General features: G+C 39.4%; 1 protein-coding gene across 2 annotated transcripts; it reads right to left on the reverse strand.

Moving 5' to 3' along the window:
* Positions 1-1126: 1126 nt before the first annotated feature.
* LOC144065566 (uncharacterized) lies at positions 1127-12986 on the reverse strand. Of its 2 annotated transcripts, none has more exons than XM_077588538.1 (3): positions 12422-12986; positions 4753-5001; positions 1127-3831 (listed from the first exon to the last, which is right to left on the reverse strand). In XM_077588538.1, exons 1-3 carry the CDS (start codon positions 12489-12491, stop codon positions 2432-2434), a joined length of 1719 nt encoding a protein of 572 aa, XP_077444664.1. In that variant the 5' UTR covers positions 12492-12986; the 3' UTR covers positions 1127-2431. The 2 variants fall into 2 exon arrangements, with proteins under 2 accessions (XP_077444664.1, XP_077444665.1); XM_077588539.1 differs by lacking the exon at positions 12422-12986 and adding an exon at positions 7232-7514.
* Between the last annotated feature and the right edge of the window lie 7704 nt (positions 12987-20690).

The following is a 20690-nucleotide window of genomic DNA, read 5'->3' on the forward strand; positions in this document are numbered from 1 at the left end:
ACAGGGCTCTTCGGAGCATAGATGAAGGAATGAGTGAGAGTCAGTGAGTCACACTTAGTGGCTACCAGGGAAGTTAAAGGCAGGATGACCTCTTCACCCTTGGATCCTAGTAGTGGTATAAGTTCACCAATTGACTTTCCCAAATGCACGCACAAATAAAGAGACGGGACAATCCTCTGTGAAATTCTTGCAAGAGAATAGAACCGACTCATCTCTGTCCAGGTTCATTCTCACGTTACACGCATCTTTCCCCTGTTTTAGCTTCAAGGACCCTAGTTACAATGGACGTCTCAGCTCTCAAGGGAGGGGTGGGAAAATAGGAGTGAGATGTAAAGGACCCTAGTTACAATAGAAGTTTTAGCTCTCAAAACAAATGAAGGTCATGTAGAGACGAACGTTCTTCTCCACATTCCAGCAGTCCAAGAGGATTCGACCTTCCGGTTGTTTGGTCTAACTAAGGAGCAAAGCATTTACTCCGTTGCAAGCAGATGTACTAAAATGACTTTTCTAATGTTAACAAGCTAAGTAAAGCAAAGCATTCTTCATTGCGAGCAAATATATAATAATGTAAGACTAATAACCCTAACACTATATTTTTAATAGAATTGAACCACCATCTCCCCCCTGTTTGCAAGGATTAATATATTAAGCCTGTACCCTTTACAGCAATTAAGCCACATAAAATGCATGCTAATCAAGAACTCCAAATTCATTCAATAATGTGTATCACGCAGTTGTTTCAAATGAATAATAACCCAATCTAGTAGTTTTTGCAAACATTTAACATTACATTTTCTTTATAGTTTGTCTATCATATCCTATAAAAGTTTCTTACCCATTTTTTCCAATAGTTACACATGAAATAAAAATCTATTTACATTTCTACCAATTATCCCCTTCAACATCAAAAAGATAAAAACAATTAACCGTTAATTTCAGACATGAAGTTACCGTATTTTCACACCTGTAGAAAGAAAACAATCTTTTATATGTTAATTTGTCAAATTGTTCAAATTAATGTATTCATTTTCCTCTTAGTTTTAAATCTTAGCAAATAACGCTTCTCTTTTTTTGTCACCTCTGAATTTGGAAGGCTGATTTTGTCAACACAAAGACCCAAAAAGTATTTTGCACCAAAAAGAGAGCTTTATTGGAATTACCAAAAAGATTACACGTTATATATACTGCAGTAAATCGGTTTAAAAACACAATTCATCTTATAATATGACAAAAGTATAAGGACATTGTACTACTTATTTATTTTGAGCAAATTCATTGTCTTTCACACCATATTTCTACTAATGTTTCTTAGAACTTAGATTCAATATATCAATTATTTTCATTAAAATGTATCATGTTTGAATAAGACTCAATATTCTTATTGGATTTGCTAGCAAATTCAATAGACAAAAACTGCTATTTTTCAAATTTCTTAGGCATGTCTCTAACTGTGAAGACATTTCATGTTATTTAGATCACATTAATGATTATTTACTTAGTAATTTCCTAATTTAGGCTCTACTATTTTGGATAGAATTGTGAAGTAAATAAAATCTTCAACGACACTCAATTATCTTATAACAGTAATACCTTGACATACAAGTTCCAACATACAAGAAATTTGAGAAACGAGGAAATTTCTGAGCAAATTTTGGCCTTCAGATACGAGACAAATTTGAGATATGAGCACACCAGATGGTTCCCAATCGTGAGTCGGTGGTAAATTAGAACAATAAAGCTGTTTTTCCGTTGTAACATCCTGTTTTTGTTTTTTTTAGGATGGAAACGGATTAATTTGTATTTTGTTCATTTCTATGGGAAGATTTGACTTGAGATACAAGTAAATTGACATATTAGCTCGATCACGCAGTAAGCTCGTATCTTAATGTATTACTGTATTTGCATCGTGCGGATCGATATTACACATTAAAAAGTGTAAACAAGAGTTTCAGAATGCAAAATACAATTATACTTCGATTACAATGATCTTTCATACAGAAATTGACAAAGCAAGCAAAGCCGTGATTGGCCACTGCTTATCACAACACATTTGCGTCTTTTAAGTCTATCCTTAGAACTAAATAAATCACTGGCAAGAATCTGAGCAGGAAAAGGGTTTCTGACCGATCTGGGTAATTGTGTTTTTAAGATATTCCTGCCACAAATTGAGGAAAAAGGGGCTTTTCTCCTGTGCGGGTTGTTAAATCTTCTTTTCAGGTTTCCTTATGTGAAAATGTTGGGACATTAACTAGGCCTGGGAAAGGTTTTTTAATTGGGCTGTTGTAGCGAAGCTGTGGCCACAGACTGAGGAGGAAAACATTGTTCTCCAGTGTGGGTTAATAAGTGTTCTTTTGAGCTTCTCCTTTGGGAAAATGTTCGACCACAAACTGAGCAGGAAAATGGGTTTTCACCAGTGTTTGTTCATGCATGACTATTTAAGCTTCCCTTCTGTGTGAATGTTGGGCCACACACTGAGCAGGAAAATGTATTTTTTGCCAGCGTAGGTTCTTGTGTGTCTTTCTAAGTGGCGCTTTTGAGAAAAGGCTTTACCGCAAACTGAACACGAAAATGGTTTTTCACCAGTGTGGGTTCTTATGTGGGTTTTTAAACCTTCCTTGTATGTGAATCTTTGACCACAAACTGAACAAATAAATGGTTTTTCACCAGTGTGTGTTCTTGCATGATAAATTAAGTGTCCCTTCTGTGTGAATCTTCGACCACAAACTGAACACGGAAATGGTTTTTCACCAGTGTGTGTTCTTGCATGACTATTTAAGTTTCCCTTACGTGTGAATTTTTGACAACAAACTGAACACGAAAATGGTTTTTCACCAGTGTGTATTTTTGCATGATAGATTAAGCTTGACTTCCATGTAAATCTTTGACCACAAACTGAACACGAAAATGGTTTTTCACCAGTGTGTGTTCTTGCATGACTATTTAAGTGTCCCTTCCGTGTAAATCTTTGACCACAAACTGAGCAGGAAAATGGTTTTTCACCAATGTGTGTTCTTGCATGACTATTTAAGTGTCCCTTGTGTGTGAATGTTTTACCACAAACTGTACATAATGGTTTCTCCCCAGTGTGGCTCCGACTATGGGTTTTCAAAGTAGACTTTTTCCCAAAAGTTTTCCCACACTGAAAGCATTTGCAGAGTTTGTCGCCACTGGGATTTTTCTTAACGTTTTCAACATCATCATCGACAAAAAGCAAATCATTGCCATCTGATAAAGGAGCAATTAAATTTTCTGCTCGCCATCCTTCCATTGAGCTGCCGCTCAGAAGCTCCGCCCCTCTGTTGGCCACGGCCAGATCATCTTCACTCTTGAAAGGCTCACCAGTTGACCATTTGACACATTCCTCGTTTTTGATTGGAGGTTGCTCTTCTCTTTTGCACTGTTGCGGGAACTCTGGCTCCTCCTCTATCATTGGGGTCCATGTTGAGGCGTTTTCAGGCTCCACCCCTACGCTGGCCACGCCCAGATCACCCCACTTCATGGACTCACCAGGTGACCAGGTGACATAATCTTCCTCATTTTTGATTGGAAATTGCTCATCTATCATTGTTTGTTCAGAGAACTCTGGCTCCTCTTTAATTTGGAGCCATGAGGTGTTTGCAGGCTCCACCCCTCCACTGGCCCAGGCCAGATCATCTTGCCTCGTCAAGGCCTCATCAGGTGACCAGGTGACATCATCATCCTCCTTTTGGATTGGAAGTTGCTCTTCTCTCATTTGTTGTTGAGGGAACTCTGGCTCCTCCTCTTTGATTTGGGGGAGCTCTTTAAGGCCAACAAACTCTTGCCCATCAGGACTAAGATATTCCCTGACACCTGCATAGACAAAAAGATATGTATCACTACATGTAGTCGAAAATGGGAAATATTTTTTTCTTACTTTTACAAATTTATTATCACAGCATGGTTGATTATTTCACAATAAGATATGCCAGAAAAGTCACATTTTAGGTTTGATTCAGTCATCCGGTACACAATTTAAAGACAAAATAGTGGTGACAATCAGATTATGTTGATTATTTAAAATATATTATCCTCTTCATTTATTGTTATTCATCACATAAACCTCAAAAATGATTAAATAATCTAGTTTTGCACACTGACCTAATCTCACCAAACGGCTTCCGGTTCGAGTGATGCAAAAATAAGTAGTGTTTTTAATTGCATTATTTTATGAGCAGGTAAATGGTTTTTCACCAGTATGGGTGCTTGAGTGGGATATTAAATATTGCTGATGCGGAAAGGATTGACCACAAATTGAGCATGAAATTGGTCTTTCACCATTGTGGGCCATTAGGTGCGTTTTTAAGCTTTTCTTAAATGGGAATGCTTGACCACAAACTGAGCAAGAAAATGGATTTTCACCAGTGTGTTCTTAAGTGGCCTTTTAAGTAGTTCTTTTGAGAGACATTTTACCACAAATCGAGCATGAAAATGCTTTTTCACCAGTGTGGCTTCTTATGTGGGTTTTAAGTGTTCATTTTGAGAAAAGTCTTTACAAACACACTGAGCACAAAAATGGTTTCCCACAAGTGTAGCTCCTCGTGTTTTCAAAGTAGACTTTGTCCCAAAGGTTTTCCCACACAGAGTTTTCTTAAGACCTTCATCGTCATTAGGCACGTTGTCGCCATCTGGTGGAGCGATGACATTGTCTGCTTGCATTCCTTTTGAGCCGCAGTTCAGTCTGCGCCGCTCTGTTGGCCCCGCACAGATTATCTTCCCTCTTGAATGGCTCACCAGTTGACCCGGTGACATTTTGCTGCTCCTTTTTGATTGGAGATTGCTCTTCTCTCTTGTGTTGTTGTTGAGGGAACTCTGGCTCCTCCTCTTTAATTTGGGGCCATGCTGAGGCGTTTGCAGGCTCTGCCCCTTCACTGGCCACGCCCAAATCTTCCTTTTTCATGGAATCACCTGGGGACCAGGTGAAATGATCTTCCTCCTTTTTGATTGGAAGTTGCTCATCTCTCATTTTTTGTTGAGGGAACCCTGCAAAGACACGAAGATAAATGATGAAACATTTTCCAATTAAAATGACTGAATTTCTTGTTCACAGAAATGAAATCAAACGGAAAAGGGTACCATACATTCATTTCGTCACTGTTACGGCTGTCAGCCTGGGTATACATTATGTCCTGGGTTGTATTGGTTTTGTTTTGCAGTTGCCTTTATCTGTTTAGCTGTGGCAGAGCACTGCCCAGGCCAACAAAGCTGTGACGATCTCCCACTTATCCCTCCTCCAATCACGGTCCACATCCTGCCCGTACTTAAACCCTCCTATTTTGCAGTTCTGGGCTCGCCTGTCTGGCATCGTGACCGGACGTTTCGTCAAAAGACGTTTGGTCCCCGGACATTTGGTCTACCGGACGTTTGGTCGACCGCACGTTTGGTAGAACAGACGTTTGGTAGAATGGACGTTTGGTCGCCGGGTTAGCTCGCTGTCAAATTATGACAGTTTACTGTTCAAATTTTGATATTAGATATTAAACTCTCTCATGATTATAATTTTGAGAGCTGGTTTCAACAGTAACAACCCGGCGACCAAACGTCCGGTCGACCCAACGTCCGAGTACCGTCTGGCATGCAGGTGCTAAGGCAGTGGAGTCCTTGAATTGGATAACGTTACTTATCCCGTATTCGGGAAATTTCGTTGTCACAGTAGCAAGAGAGTGAGGATGTAGAAATAGGAAAGGCATTTTAGACATAAATAGATAGGTAATTGTAGTATATTGATATTATAACTGTTAGTTGCATCAGGTTAAACAAGTGTTTAACCACTGCCACCTAGTGGCCATTGTGTAGTACAACGTGACCTGGATGTTGACATGTTTTGAAGGTGGTCTGAGTGTTGCAATAAAGAGCTACACACGGGTACAAGTTGGCTCCGCCGTCTAATTCTGTTATGGATATATTAACAGTTATATAAAAGTGCAAAGCTATCACAGTAATACGTTAATAAATAAATACATGAATAAATATATAAATAAAGAAGCGTGTTGCTGAAATACATACATATATATACAAACAAATTTAAATTAACTTGGATTAATATATACAGACATTCAAAAATATGTTTAATGTAACTTTACACAAAACTGAATTCTATATATTTTTTTACCTTCGTTCTGGCCGGGTTAGTTGTTTGCCACGCTACCACCCTCATGTTCGCTATCGATGGGCTGTTGTATTCCCTTCAAAATATTCCGAAGATGATGCACACAGATGTCCTCACAATAGGATAACACACGACCACTTGCCAACGAGAAGTAGTCTTGAATTATCGATCGCTCCGCCAACGGGAGCTAACAGGCTAAGGGGGGAAAACAGGAAATGCAACCGCCTACCCACGGATTGATTATGGGTAATGAAGTTATATTCTGAGAAAGGGTGCCATTGGCTATCGGTGTTGTGTGCAAGAGTATACTTCATTACCCAGAAAGACCTCTTTTTGCCCACGCATGCGCGTTGTGCGTTTCCTGGTCGATGTGTGGGAAAAACGAGTCTGAATAATTCGTTCAGTGCTTGTAGATATCTGTTATATACGAAAGAGATGCAGCAAAAAAAGACAGTGCGCTACACTGATAAACAGCCTCTTATGTCATGGCCACCTGGCTTGGTCGCATCTCGAAATTTTGATCGTATCGGGGGCGAATTATTCGATCGAAAATTTCATCGTACCTCGAGCATGTCGTAGGTAAAGCTGATCGTAGGTCGAGGTACCACTGTATATACATACATGTACATACACATACACATACATACACATACATATATAAGCACATATATACATAGATGCACATAGATGTATATACATGCATACGTTAGGTCTTAACACAGCCATTTTTTTGTTAAAGAGCCTGACAGCTGATGGGAGGAAGGATCTGTGGAAGCGCTCCTTCCTGCAGTGAGGGTGCAGCAGTCTATTGCTGTAAGAGCTTCGGAGGGACTCCACAGACTCATGCAGGGGGTGGGAGGTGCTGTCCATGATGAACATCATCCTGAACAGCATTCTCCGCTCTCCCACTTCCTCCACGCCCACGCCTTAACACAGGCGGTGTAGTGGACATTTCCATAGGCGGCGTTACTGGAAAATTCCATTTAGTTACAAAAAAAGCATGGCGTCTTGGCTTTGTTCTAAAGAGAGTAAATTTAATAATAATACTAATAATAATAATCAGACATAGGCCCTGCCGTCATCATCAACAACAAAAAAGCCTACTTGTCATCACACCCAGAAACTGCGTATGACGAAATTGGTGGTGCTTCTCCATACGCTGCGTTTACTCGGCAAAAGACCTAAATAAGTGATAGTTACGGACTTGTAATTTGGCATTCTGCTGTTATGGATACAGGTCACTTACCTCTCACTGTCTTTCACTTACCTTCAGTCAGCTAGTAGGAGGCAGATCACCACCCAAACATCTTTTCATATTACCTCAGAAGGGAATGTGTGTTGTGTTACCGCAAATTTAGAGTTCTGATGGATGTGGGGAAAAACTGTCCTTAAGCCTATTTGTCCATACTTTGTGGGACCTATAGCGTCTGCCAGAGGACAGCAGCTGGAACAGATTGTGACCAGGGTGGTAAGGGTCCCCTATGATGTTCCTGGCTCTGCTGAGGTAACGAGGGCTGGCAATGTCTTCCAGTGAGGGCAGAGAGCAGCCGACAATCCTCTGGGCAGTGTTAATCACTTTCTGCATGGCCTTTTTGTCTGCCGCCGTGCTTCCAGCATACCACACTGATGCAGTACACCAGGATGCTCTCTACAGTGGTTCTATAGAAGGTTATCAGAAGCTTGGTGCCCAAGTTGTTCTTCCTAAGTACCCTGAGGAAATGGAGTCGTTTCTGAGCCTTCTTCACTACTGCCGTGATGTTTGTAGACCATGAGAGCTTATCCATGATGTGGACCCCCAGGAATTTAAAGGACTGGACCCTGCCTACACATACTCCATTTATGAGGAGTGGGGCCAGATCTGTGCCGTGTTTGCGAAAGTCCAGGATTATTTATTTAGTTTTAGTGGTGTTCAGTGTGAGATTGTTCACCGAGCACCACGAAGACAGTTTGTTGACCTAATCTCTGTAGGCCGACTCATTCCCTCCTGAGATGAGTCCGACCACAGTGGTGTCGTCAACGATTTTGATGATGGCGTTAGACTGTTGGGTGGGTGTACAGTCGTATGTGTACAGGGAGTACAGAAGAGGACTCAGTACACAGCCTTGAGGGGAGCCAGTGCTCAGTGTAATGGAGGAAGAGAGGTGGTGACCAAGTCTAACAGTTTGTGGTCGGTTGGTCAAGAAGTTCTTTATCCAGCAGCAGATTGAAGAGGATAGTCCAAGGTGGGAGAGTTTGTCAGTCAGAATGTCCGGTTTTATGGTGTTGAAGGCTGAGCTATAGTCAATGAAGAGCCTCCTCACGTAGTTCCCATGGTGTTCCAGGTGGCTCAGTGCTGTATGTAGAGCAATGGCAATAGCATCCTCAGTGGACCTGTTTGCTCTATAAGCAAACTGGTGAGGGTCAATTGAGGGTGGGATTGTATTCCTGATATGGCGGGCAACCAACTTTTCAAAGCACTTCATGATCACAGGCGTGAGTGCAACAGGCCTATAATCATTCATGCTTCAATGGTTGGCTTTTTGGGGACAGGGATAATGGTGGCAGATTTCAGACAGGATGCAATGATGGATTGTTGCAGGGAACAATTGAAATTTTTTGTGAAGACTCCAGCCAGCTGGTCAGCACAGGCTTTGAGCACCTTCCCAGGTACTCCGTCTGGGCCAGCAGCCTTCCTGGTGTTCACAGACCGCATTACCAGTCTCACTTCCTGTTCCCGGAACGTCAGTGTATTGCTGCAGGGTGGTGGGGGTGTTGAGACTGGGTCTGATTTGTCAGTCTCAAAGCGGGCAAAGAAATGGTTCAATTCCCCCGTTAGTGAGGCATCTGCGTTAACAGACATATTATTGTAGTTGGTAATATATATATATATATATATATATATTTGGAGATCACGCAGATCAGTAAGTGACAGAAGAAATAGAGAAAATAAAGTAGTAGTAACAGTAAGTACTACTGTAATGAAATTGTAAATCCATAAATCCTACTCCAAAAAAATTACACCAGCATAGAAAACGTTGAGATTAATCTCTGAATTAAGGTTCTCAGCAAATCATTTTGAATATATATTTCCTAAAATAATGGGAAATTATTTAAAATTAAACTAGAAGTAAAAGTGTGTTCCATGGCATTTTCAGGTATTCTCTACGCCCTCTAGTATGTCCAAAGCACTTAGAATTTCACAGAAGTCTTCTAGTGTTGTTTTTTCTGTGTCAGACATCAATCCCCAGCTTTGATAAATTACATTGTGTGTCCAAATGGCTACTACTTTAAACGCAAGGATAAAGTAAAAAATAATTTTAAAAAAAAGGCAGCACATTGTATTATGTACTTGTATTTAGAAATATGCCCAGCGGGGGGCAGTACATGCCCTTGTTATTCCTAAATGAATGTTATCTGTAACGGGCCGTATATGGCCCGCGGCCCGAGGTTGAAAAACAATTACACACGATCCGGGGGCGGGGCGAGCGCGTGAATCCCGTTTCGCCGAAACGTCCGTTCGGCGAACTGTCCGTCGGCCAGACATCCATCTGCGAAATGTCTTTCGGCGAATCGTCCGGTCACGAAACATAAATACCCTATATAACAATGAATATTGCACTTATTTTTATTTATACACAAAAGCCCTCCTCCTTTCTTTCCTCAAGAATATTTCAATTACTCTGTCGTACAGATTACACGTGCGTTTCAGGTCCTTCAAGAAGTACTTTTCTATCGCCATCAAAGCTAATGCTGACAGTCGAGTCTGCCCTGTTGTATTTCTGGCATAAGTTCTGATTCTGTTTCGCGCTGAAAATGTTCGTCCGACAGAAGCAGTGGACACGGTGGTCACTGTCAAACCCACTGTGTACAGCCACCCCATGCTCTCACTCAGATTTTTCTGCCGAAGGAAGTCAAGGAGATCAGTGGGAGATGTTCCTGTAAAATAATCTGTGGCATACATAACAATCAGTTCTGTTCTTAGCCGAGGCAGATCGAAAAGTGTTCCGTGGCTCTGCGTTAAGATGGGACAGCTGCATGTGGCAAAGTTTTCTGGTATTCCCGAAACTTCTGTGGGTCGAGGAGAGAGAGAAACATCAGTCTTTCGTGTTCTTGAAATCTGGTCCGCGTCTGGCAAATAATATTGTCCAGAATCCTGTTGTGGAGTTGAAGGTAGTGCACGCGATAATCTTGCGCTTGACCTCTTTTGTGCGCTTGGAGCACCCGCACTGCATTCAGTGGCCTCGTAGATTTCCTCATATCGGCTCCTTTCGCGCTCAACTGTGCCACAAAAATCCTTTACTCTAGCAAGACAAAACTGTACATCCAGTTTGTTGTTCAGTATTATAGAAAAAGCACGTCTGAATGCTTAAAAATGCCATTAAATGTGTGAAGCAAAAAAACTAAATTCAAAATAATCCAGATGTGCTTTAAATCCACACCGCACAGACTCATTCACCATTACAGAGACAAACAGTACTTTTTCCCCTTTTGATCTCTTCATCCATCACATCAGCAATACCAGTGATCAGGTATTTTTGTATTTTGCCCGACCTGCCACTAAACACTTTATTAGTGGACGACTGGTAATGTAAATCCGTGTTTCTCTCAGCAATGAGAGAAAGAAGTTCCACATAATTACCTTTGTTTGGGGATGCAGCGCTTTCATCGTGTCCCCGAAATAAAAGTTTACACAGTCTATTGAACTTTTTAAGATTTCCCTATTTTTCTTTACCTTTTCGTTGTGGCGCTGCGTTTCCCCGCGCACTTGCTCGCTGAACTGTAACACCACTCGGGTTTCGCCAAAAGTTTTGGAGAGCACCGTTGCTTGTAAGTGTCCGGCAGTGCTTTAGTTAAACAAGTCAAATTTGCAAATCCAATGTTGCTCCAAACACCATGTCGACCGGTGGCAAATAACAAGCATTCCCAGCAATACAATTTGCAGTGTTCCTCGGAGCCCGAGAGCCAGGGGTAGTGCTCGTAGTTAGCGAACTGAAAGAGGCGGACAAACCCTTTTCTTGGTTGTAACAGGCTAGCTAGCTTTGGAGTTGGCCACCCTTTCTTAATGATTTCCATTTTTTTTCTGGAAAAGTCCGTCTGGAAAATGGCTTTATCAGCAAATCTGCAACCAAATCGGTTTGTTTTCCTCCTGGTGAAAGTGATGACGTATCCCTACGCCTGCGAGAAGGCAATGACGTATCCCTACGCCTGCGACAAGACATTGTGGTGTTGCCCACTCGAAATCTGATTGGTTAAAGCAACAGTCTTATCGACGCTTGTTTAATGCAGTAGAGCAGATTTCTGACCCTGGCAACAAATAATGGCTGAAATGTGATTGGTTAAATGCTTCAATATGAAAACACATCTGGAAGCAGTGCAACCAGGGGGAAAGCAATGAAAGGAAGCTAACAGACAATTTGGAATTATTTAATAAGTATTGATGGACAAAATATAATATATGATTCAGATATTTCTTAGGCCAGCAGAGAAGGCCACTGTCTTTTAGTCAAGCTAGTCTATCATTAATTTGGGGGATTTTTATTTAAAGAAACCATCAAATATTTCCTTTTTTGTAGTTTTTCATGGAGAAAAATAAATTAAAATTAAATTAAAAAAGCAAAATGGTTTAAATCACTTATTTTTACATTTTTGTTATTTTTATATTATATTTTTATTAAAACAAAACAACTCAATATTAGATTTTTAAAATAAAAATGTTATTTTTTTTCTAGAAAAAAAGTGGGTAAAAGAGTACATATTCAATTTATTTATAATTTCATTTGAATTTTAACATTAAAATGAAGTACTTTGCAGGCCGCACCATGGCGGTTTGGCCCTCGGGCCGCAAATTTGACACCTTTGTTTGAACGCTGCTCTCGTTGTTTAGTGCATCTGCATCTTCATTTTTTGCATTTTAAATTTACAGCATGTAAGTAAGTGTTATGTTACTCAAGCATGTAGCCAAAAATGGAGGGCAAGTAGCAGGAATGGCTCTTGAACGCCTCTGGGGGCGCTCGCGCATTGCGTGATAAAGAAAAATACATTGTTTGTTCGTGATAAGGATACAATAAAAGGAAAGCTACTGTTTTCTGCCGTTGTTAAAGGATAAACACGTTGAGACTTATTCTTTCCGTCATAGAGTGGTCACATTAAAATAGAAATAGTATTTATTACGTCTTTCTTCGAACGGCGCTATTGCGAATTCGTGAAAAAATACGAATGCTATAATAATTTTACGTCAATAGAATACATTTAAGCCTTAACGGTATTTTTCCATTAAACATTGAGGGAATTAATGGAAATAAAAAGTCAACCCACCTCCTAGTCTGTATCCTTTGAGGTCAAAAAGTTCCTCCTGGAACTTTGGCCGTTTCGTTCCTGCAGGCATTTCCACACGTGGATTCTGATGATGGCGGCGCCTTTGTTGATAGCTGCTAGCTAAAATAAGCTAAGAAAAAGTAGGGCGCAAAACTTTAACGGGTTCTTCGACGACTTGAGGACTTGTTTCTTTGATGCTGCTAGCTAAGATAAGCTAAGATAAAGCATAAACACGCTCTTCGACGACGTTTTCCTTCAGTAGCTGCTAGCTAGGCTAAGCTAACTTAGCCAGGAAAATTCCAACGAGTTCTTCGGTGACTTGTTTCTTTGATAGCTGCTAGCTAAACTAAGCTAAAGCATAAACAAGCATTCGACGACTTGTTCCTTTGATATCTGCTAGGCTTAGCTAAAGTAGTGCGCAAAGGTTCAACGAGTTCTTGGACGAACCGGACTTGTTTCTTTGGTATCTGCTAGCTAGGCTAAGCTAAAGAAGGTTTTGCTGGTAGTGATGGTACGATCGACACTATTGCGTCAGCACTGTGCCGAGAATTCAAGAGTGAAAGTCGGAAGTAGGGCGTGTATAGCTTTAAGAAAGAATCACGTGACCGGTACAGGAAATGTATAGTTTGGCCAAAGTGTTTAGTTTAAAGACATAAACTGTATCAAAGTGTTGTAGGGCTGTTGGATGGGCTTTTGCGTAATTGTCATATGTATATCAAAGAAACAACTCGTTCTAAGAAGTTTTCCCCAGTGTGGAACCATTTTGATCGTGTGACGCAAAACGAAATCACTTATATTTCATGTGATTTAACAGTTAACAAAAATGTGGACATAAGTTAAAAATTGTAACTCAAATTTGATCTATTTTACATATCAACTCCGTTTGGAATATAAAAAACAAGGGTTTTTTTCACCTGCAATGATTTTATAACTACTGCAGGGGTCACTAATGAATGACCAACACGGTTTCAATACAGTGCCGACACAGTGTGTCAATACAATCCTTGGTATATCAAAAGGTTTTAGGTAATCAAAAACACCAAAAGCAAACTGAAAACATAAAAGCCCTGAATCAAAAATTACAAAAAAGAACCAAAAGAGGTAGAACACAAGAATAAATACAGACATGGGTTAATGAGACATGGAAAAATAGTTGGGTGACACACAGGTGAAAGCAATGGACAATCAATGACAAGTTTCAAGCCATCAATTGTTTTTTTTAATCAATGGTTATATATAATGAAGACTACGACATATTTTAATCATATATTTTATTACAGATGAATCATTGCAACAAAACATAAGGCTTTATTTTTATATATTACTACTGTATGATTAAACACATGTTTTCAGGTTGATGACGCACGCAAACAGAATGTTCCCTTATATTAATGCCTGCACAAGGAATAAAGGAAGCTTTCAGTACAAGATATTCTTTTGAGGTTGATTACTGATGGCTTCACCCAAGGCCAACTGATACAGAGGCAACTGGAAAATCCCAAGAGAGGGTGGAACCCTCGAGACCGTCGTGGACCGGTCAACATCATACCTTTAATCAGCTAATGCGTTATTCATATTTGTGTTATGAAAACTGGGCAACTCGGTTTTGGTGTTGTCTCTCGATGGTCACGAAGACGCACAGCTGTTTGTGTTAGGGACCCGAGACCCAGAGCTCTGTATTAGATCTCCTTGTCAGGAATAAATCATCTGTGGAGTAATCCTGGTCTTCTCTCCGGATTCTAAACATGCACTATTGTTAGGTCGTTAAGCCGTAGTTTCAGATAGACAAACGTTGTTGGAGTCAGATGCCAAAACTTATCGTCTAACAGTCCAAAATGTCTTTAACAGTTTGCTTTGTACGTACGTATTTGATGCACTTCCAGTTCAGATTAAACTGTCTGAGCCAGTTTCTTCCACAGAGGGATGCTCCCTTTCCCTTCACGACTAACAGTGGCATTTCCACTTCTTGATCCTCATATTTTACTTTGGTCATGAACTGTCCAGAAACCTGAATGCTGCCCCCATTGTAAGCTTTAAGCTTCACCTTTGTGGGCTGTCAAGGCAAATCTGCAAACATTCTGCTATAGGTTGCTTGTGAAATGACACTTCTTGCTGCTCCAGTGTCTATTTCCATGTCAAGAGACACCCCATTAATAGTGAATGTGGCCCTGTATAGCTCATCATTATCACTACTGACTGTCATGATGGCAAACTCTTCTTGTTCTGCCTCAGAAAGCAATCTTCTTTGGCACATTTCATTTTTTGAGTGCACTCACGAACCTGTCTCGCAGTGCCGAATCCAAATTAGTGCCAAACTCACAATTTGCTTCTTGTTGCTTTAGTTTTGCTACATACTGTGCCACAGTTTGATTCCTCTTTTGATTACATTTGTTAAAGCGGAATCTTTCTGCGACCAATATTGGCTTTGGCTCAAAATGTTCCTTCAAAATCCTCACATTGTCGTTGTTAGACGTAAAGTTTTAGCACCTGACCCTAATTCCTTAACTCAGTCTTATCCCGTCTAACAATTGTGCATGTTCAGCATCGTAGGAAAGAGACCAGGGTTGAGCGGTTTAATCCACAGATGATTTATTCCAGACAAATTGATCCTTACAGAGCTGCAGGTCCCCCTCCCAAATATAAACCAGCTGAGCATCGCCGTGCATAGTGGAGGATGAGAAAAGACAAAAGTCCAAACCTGAGTTTTCCCAGTTATAGTATAATACAAAAATGAATATTCATTCGCTGATTCCAATGAGATGCGGACTGGTCCACGACGGTCTTGAGGGGTATCCTCCCTGGGATTTTCCACTGTACATTTGTCTCCGTAACTGCTGGCCCTGGAATCCACATCGTCTAAGTCCTTGTCTCCACTGTCCTTTGAAGTCCGCACCATCTGTCTAGCACCTTGTCTCCACTGTCTTTTGGAAGCCCACCATCTGTCTTCTTATCAGCGTGAAATCAACCTCAAAGAAGAATCTCAGACAGAGAGCCTTTGTACATTGTAATCGAGTCAAGAACAAGAGTTTTAATCCTACAGTGGTGATATATCAAAATGAAACAGCTACAATAAAATGAATGAGTAAAATATGTCACATTCTTCATCGTCGAAAGATTTATCTTTGGGCTTGTCAGGTTGGACCAAGTTCCTCAAAAGTCCGTATATGATAGCTCCCATTACGCATAGCAACATGGCTACATACTTCGCCGGGTCGATGTCGTTCGCATCAAGGAACTGCTCCAACCACTCGATATATGTGGTCCACGGCTATTTTTCAGTCTTATATTCATCAACCTTGCCGATTTGGGCCATTGTACTCACTACTACTGACAGTGTCTCTTTTGCCTTTTTCCCTCCGCAATTAATCCACATCGCCAGTTGTACTGTATTTAAGAAGAGAGCCAGGACACAGTCATCCGTTGACGTCTTTTACCTTGAACCAAGAGTGCAACAATGCTGATACCCATGTATGGATGCGCCACAGTTCAACAGGTGGACTCAACGAAATTATCCCTAATAGGTTGGAATACACCACATATTATAAGGACATGGTCTCCCCAGGATAACACCAAATATTATTTTACGTCAAAGTCTTAGAAATCCAAATAGAAACTTCAAGTTTCTTCTTCCTTTGTATTTGAGAAAATAACGCAACAGAGTGAATTTGAAATGAATGACTTTACGTATTGTTATTAAGTACAGGTGAGTTGCCTTACTGCTGGAAGCCGCAATTCTGATTGGACCAATGTGTGTCACATGACCTACAAGACCCAATATTTTTCGAAGAATTTGTTTCATTTTTAGGTACAAAACCAATGTTGTTTTCCCGGTTTTTACCCAAAATGTGTGGAGTGGTAGTTTCTGATTTAGGTGTGCTGATTTTCTTTCATTTTATATTAGTGTTACTTTTACTCTAGGTCGTATTGGCTGGAATAAGGTTGTCCTTATTCGTGATTGGTTAGATGCTTAAATATGAAAACACACATCTGGAAGCAGCGCAACCAGGGGATGGGCAATAAAAGGAACCTGACAGACAATTTGGAATTATTTATTAAGTATTCATAGACAAAACATAATTAACATCAGTCTGCGATTCAGATTTTTTAGGCCAGCAGAGAAGGCCTTGCAGGCCCTGACAGTCCACCACTGCGTAAACTTCGCATGCCTTGCGATAAGAACAATACATTTGGAATACACAAAGTTAATTGGAGACTGCCGAATGGTGTGTTGGTTCACTCACCTGACTACAATGTGGGGAGTTGTGGGCTCGATTCCTGATGGTAGTATGATTGTGAGTGCAAATGATTATGTCTCTCTGTGTGCCCTAAGGCAGTCTGGTGACCAGTCTAGGGTGGAGTCTGCCTTTTGTCTAAAGTCCGCAAGTACATGCTCCAACAACCCATTACGAAGATCCGCGGGACCCATGATGACTGAATGGATTCATTGGAAGTGTTGTCTTCCCATGACACTGATGCTCGGCTCAACGCAATCAGAAGATTTCTTGCCAGAGGCGGACACGTAACAGAGATGTATTCTGATAAAGGAACCAATTTCCAATCAGCTGACAAGGAAATACATCAATGAATTGAATACAAACAGGACTGAAAAATACTTGCAACAAAAAGGAACAACTCGAGCTCTTATAGTACAATTAGGCCAATAGTCAATCTGCAGTTGAGGTTTTGAGCAGACTGCCAGCTGAAGTAGCTCAGATGGGAGACTGTTAAACTGAAGATTCTAAGGTCCCTGAATCAACCCTGGGCTTCAGCAGTCCATTTTGCTTTTATTTTAAACTCATTTTAAAACTGAAAAATCACATTAATCAATTTAAATAAGACATGAACCTTGTTTTAAAATACAGGAAATTGCTGAAACGTGATTCAAATCAGCCCTTTAAAATTTTTATTATGTCATTATGAAAGAAAAAAGATACTCCCCGTGGTGGCAATACCAATAATTTCCACAAGAAGATAGTCTCCCTACGTCTCTTATGACTTAACTGTTAAGTCATAAGAGACGTAGGTAGACTACGAGTTTAATGCCTTCCGGGACTGAACGCGTATGTCGATTTACCCGTATCTCAAATCAACGTTTCCCATAGAAATGAACTAAAAACAAATTAATTCGTTCCAAGCCTCTGAAAAAAGACCAAAAACAGGATATTGGATTGGAAAAACATTTATTTGTTCTAATTCGACATCTTTTAAAAAAGTCACAAATAACTAGTGGTTTAAAAGTACTAAAATGTGTATAATAGTACCAAAATTAGACGGAGAGACTTTTTGCACGGCAAGACGGTCGTAACATAACATAAACAAACTTAAATGAACTTAGATTACGTTGCAGACACACTCAAAAATAAGTTTAATCGAACCTAACACTAAACTTAATTCTAATTTAGTTTGACATTTGATACCTTTCTTCTCCCGGGTTGGCTCTATTTGCCCCGCCTCCAAACTGACTTTCATTCAATATCGACTGTTGTTTGATTTTGTCTTCCCTTCAAAATATTCCCAAAACGATGCACACATATGTCCTCACAATAGGATAACGCAGGACCACTTGCCAATGAGAATTAGTATACTCCTCTCGTATTAGCGATCGATCCGCCATTCGCACTGACTAACGGAAAAAAAAAACACAGTGCTTGTAGAGACATTACACGAGGGACTTGCGACGGGAAAAACAGTGCCCATGATGTACTTATGAGCAGCCTCTCGGGTCCGCTGTATGCTCGTATATCAAAATTTGTCTCATATCTCAAGATAAATATTTGCTCGAAATTTTACTCGTATCTCAAATTGCTCATATGTCGGGGCACTCGTATGTCGAGGTACTACTGTACTGTAATACATAGCTAGACTGGCTTCCTCCATATACAAACTTTACTTACTTCTCACAAGTGAACATAAGATGTTCGGCTTGATTCCAAAACAATAGAAAGACTGTGTAACCTAAAAAAAAGGAAAAAAAATACAAAAGGAAAACCAGGCTGGATTCTTCAAAGGAGTTTAAAAACCACCTCTCCTGCCTGGCAAATGAATAAATGTATATTTTTAAATACAATTGAACCCCCCCCCCCCCCCGTTCGCAAGGATTACTATATTAAGCCTGTACCCTTTACAGCAATTAAGCCACATAAAATGCATGCTAATCAAGAACTCCAAATTCATTTAATAATGTGAATAATACCCCAATCTAGTAGTTTTTTGCAAACATTTAACATTACATTCCCTTTGTAGTTTGTCTATCATCTCCAATAAAACTGTCTTAATGTTTTTCCAATAGTTACACATAAAATAAAAACTCAGTTACATTTCTACCAATTATCCCCTTCAACATCAAAAAGATAAAAACAATTTACCGTTAATTTCAGACATGAAGTTTCCGTATTTTCACACCTGTAGAAAGAAAACAATCTTTTATATATTAATTTATCCAATTGTTCAAATTAATGTATTGATTTTCCTCTTAGTTTTAAATCTTAGCAAATAACGCTTCTCTTTTGTCACCGTGGAATTTGGAAGGCTGATTTTGTCAACAAAAAGACCCAAAAAGTATTTTTCACCAAAAAGAGCTTTAATGGAACTACACAAAAGATGACACGTTAAATCGGTTTAAAAACGTGATTCATCTTATAATTTGACAAAAGTATAAGGACATTGTACTACCGTAATTACTCGAATATAACACGCATATTTTTGCTATATAATTAATTCCAATAGTTGGGGGTGCGTGTTATAATCAATAACTAAAATAAATTACAAATTTTCGATCGAAAAAAGCATTGTCAAACTCACTTTGACGCACGGACATTGTGCAATTTCCAACTTTTAATTCAAAATACACGCATATTAAAGATCGTCAAGCCTCACAAACATCACAATCCTGCATTAATAAGCTGGAAATGTAGTGTAGTACGTACTTGTATTTAGAAATATGTCCAGCGGGGGGCAGTAGATTCCCTTGTTACATGTGATAGTCTTTTCCATTGTGCATATCTTCAAATCATTTATTTATTCAATTTGTATGTTCCTTTTCTTGTTTGAGAATGACAATAGATATTTGAATTAAAACATGGTATTGTCAATTGAAATGTAGTCAATGTTCAAGGAAGTCTAAAAGGTATTGCAACATAACATGTCTACATGATATGTTTGTCCACTCTGTGTATCATCTATTGCCCTAAAATTCAAACGCATGTTCAACGGTTTTGAACAAAACAATCGTGAAACTAAGAAAAAAAGGTAAGATTTCTGATTTTCGTCAGCGGGAAATTTTAGGTGCGCACTATATTCGAGTACTGCGTTTTTCCAGATTTTTTTGGCCCAAAATTACCTGCGTGTTATTTTCGAGTGCGCGTTATATTCGAGTAATTACGGTATATATATATATATATATATATATATATATATATATATATATATATATATATATATATATATATATATATATATATATATATATATATATATATATATATATATATATATATATATATATTACCAACTACAATAACAATAATATGTCTGTTAATGCAGATGCCTCACTAGCGGGGGAATTGAACCGTTTTTTTTGTCCGCTTTGAGACTGACAAATCAGACCCAGTCTCAACACCCCAACCACCGTGCAGCAATACACTGACGTTCCGGGAACAGGAAGTGAGACTGGTAATGCGGTCTGTGAACACCAGGAAGGCTGGGAAGACTTATTTATTTTGAGCAAATTCATCGTCTTTCACACCATATTTCTACTAATGTTTCTTAGATCCTAGATTCAATATATCAATTATTGTCAGTAAAATGTACAATGTTTGAATAACACTCAATATTCTTATTGGATTTGCTAGCAAATTCAATAGACAAAAACTGCATTTTTTCAAATTTCTTAGGCATGTCTTTAACTGTGAAGACATTTTCCATATTAATTAGATCACATTATTGATCATTTATTTTGTAATTTCCTAATTTAGGCTCTACTATTTCGGATAGAATTGTGAAGTCAATAAAATTTTCAACGGCACTCATTTTTCTTAAAAAGTAATACCTTGACATACAAGTGTTCCAACATACGAGAAATTTGAGATACGAGGAAAATTCTGAGCAATTTTTTTGCCTTGAGATATGAGATAAATTTGAGATCTGAGCATACCAGATGGTTCCCAATTGTGAGTCGGTAGTTAATTAGAACCAATTTTGGTGGGGGGGTTTTAGGATGGAAACGGATTAATTTGTATTTTGTTCATTTCTATGGGAAGAATTCACTTGA

Source organism: Stigmatopora argus, chromosome 20 (genome assembly GCF_051989625.1).
Source record: "Stigmatopora argus isolate UIUO_Sarg chromosome 20, RoL_Sarg_1.0, whole genome shotgun sequence".
NCBI lineage: Eukaryota > Metazoa > Chordata > Actinopteri > Syngnathiformes > Syngnathidae > Stigmatopora > Stigmatopora argus.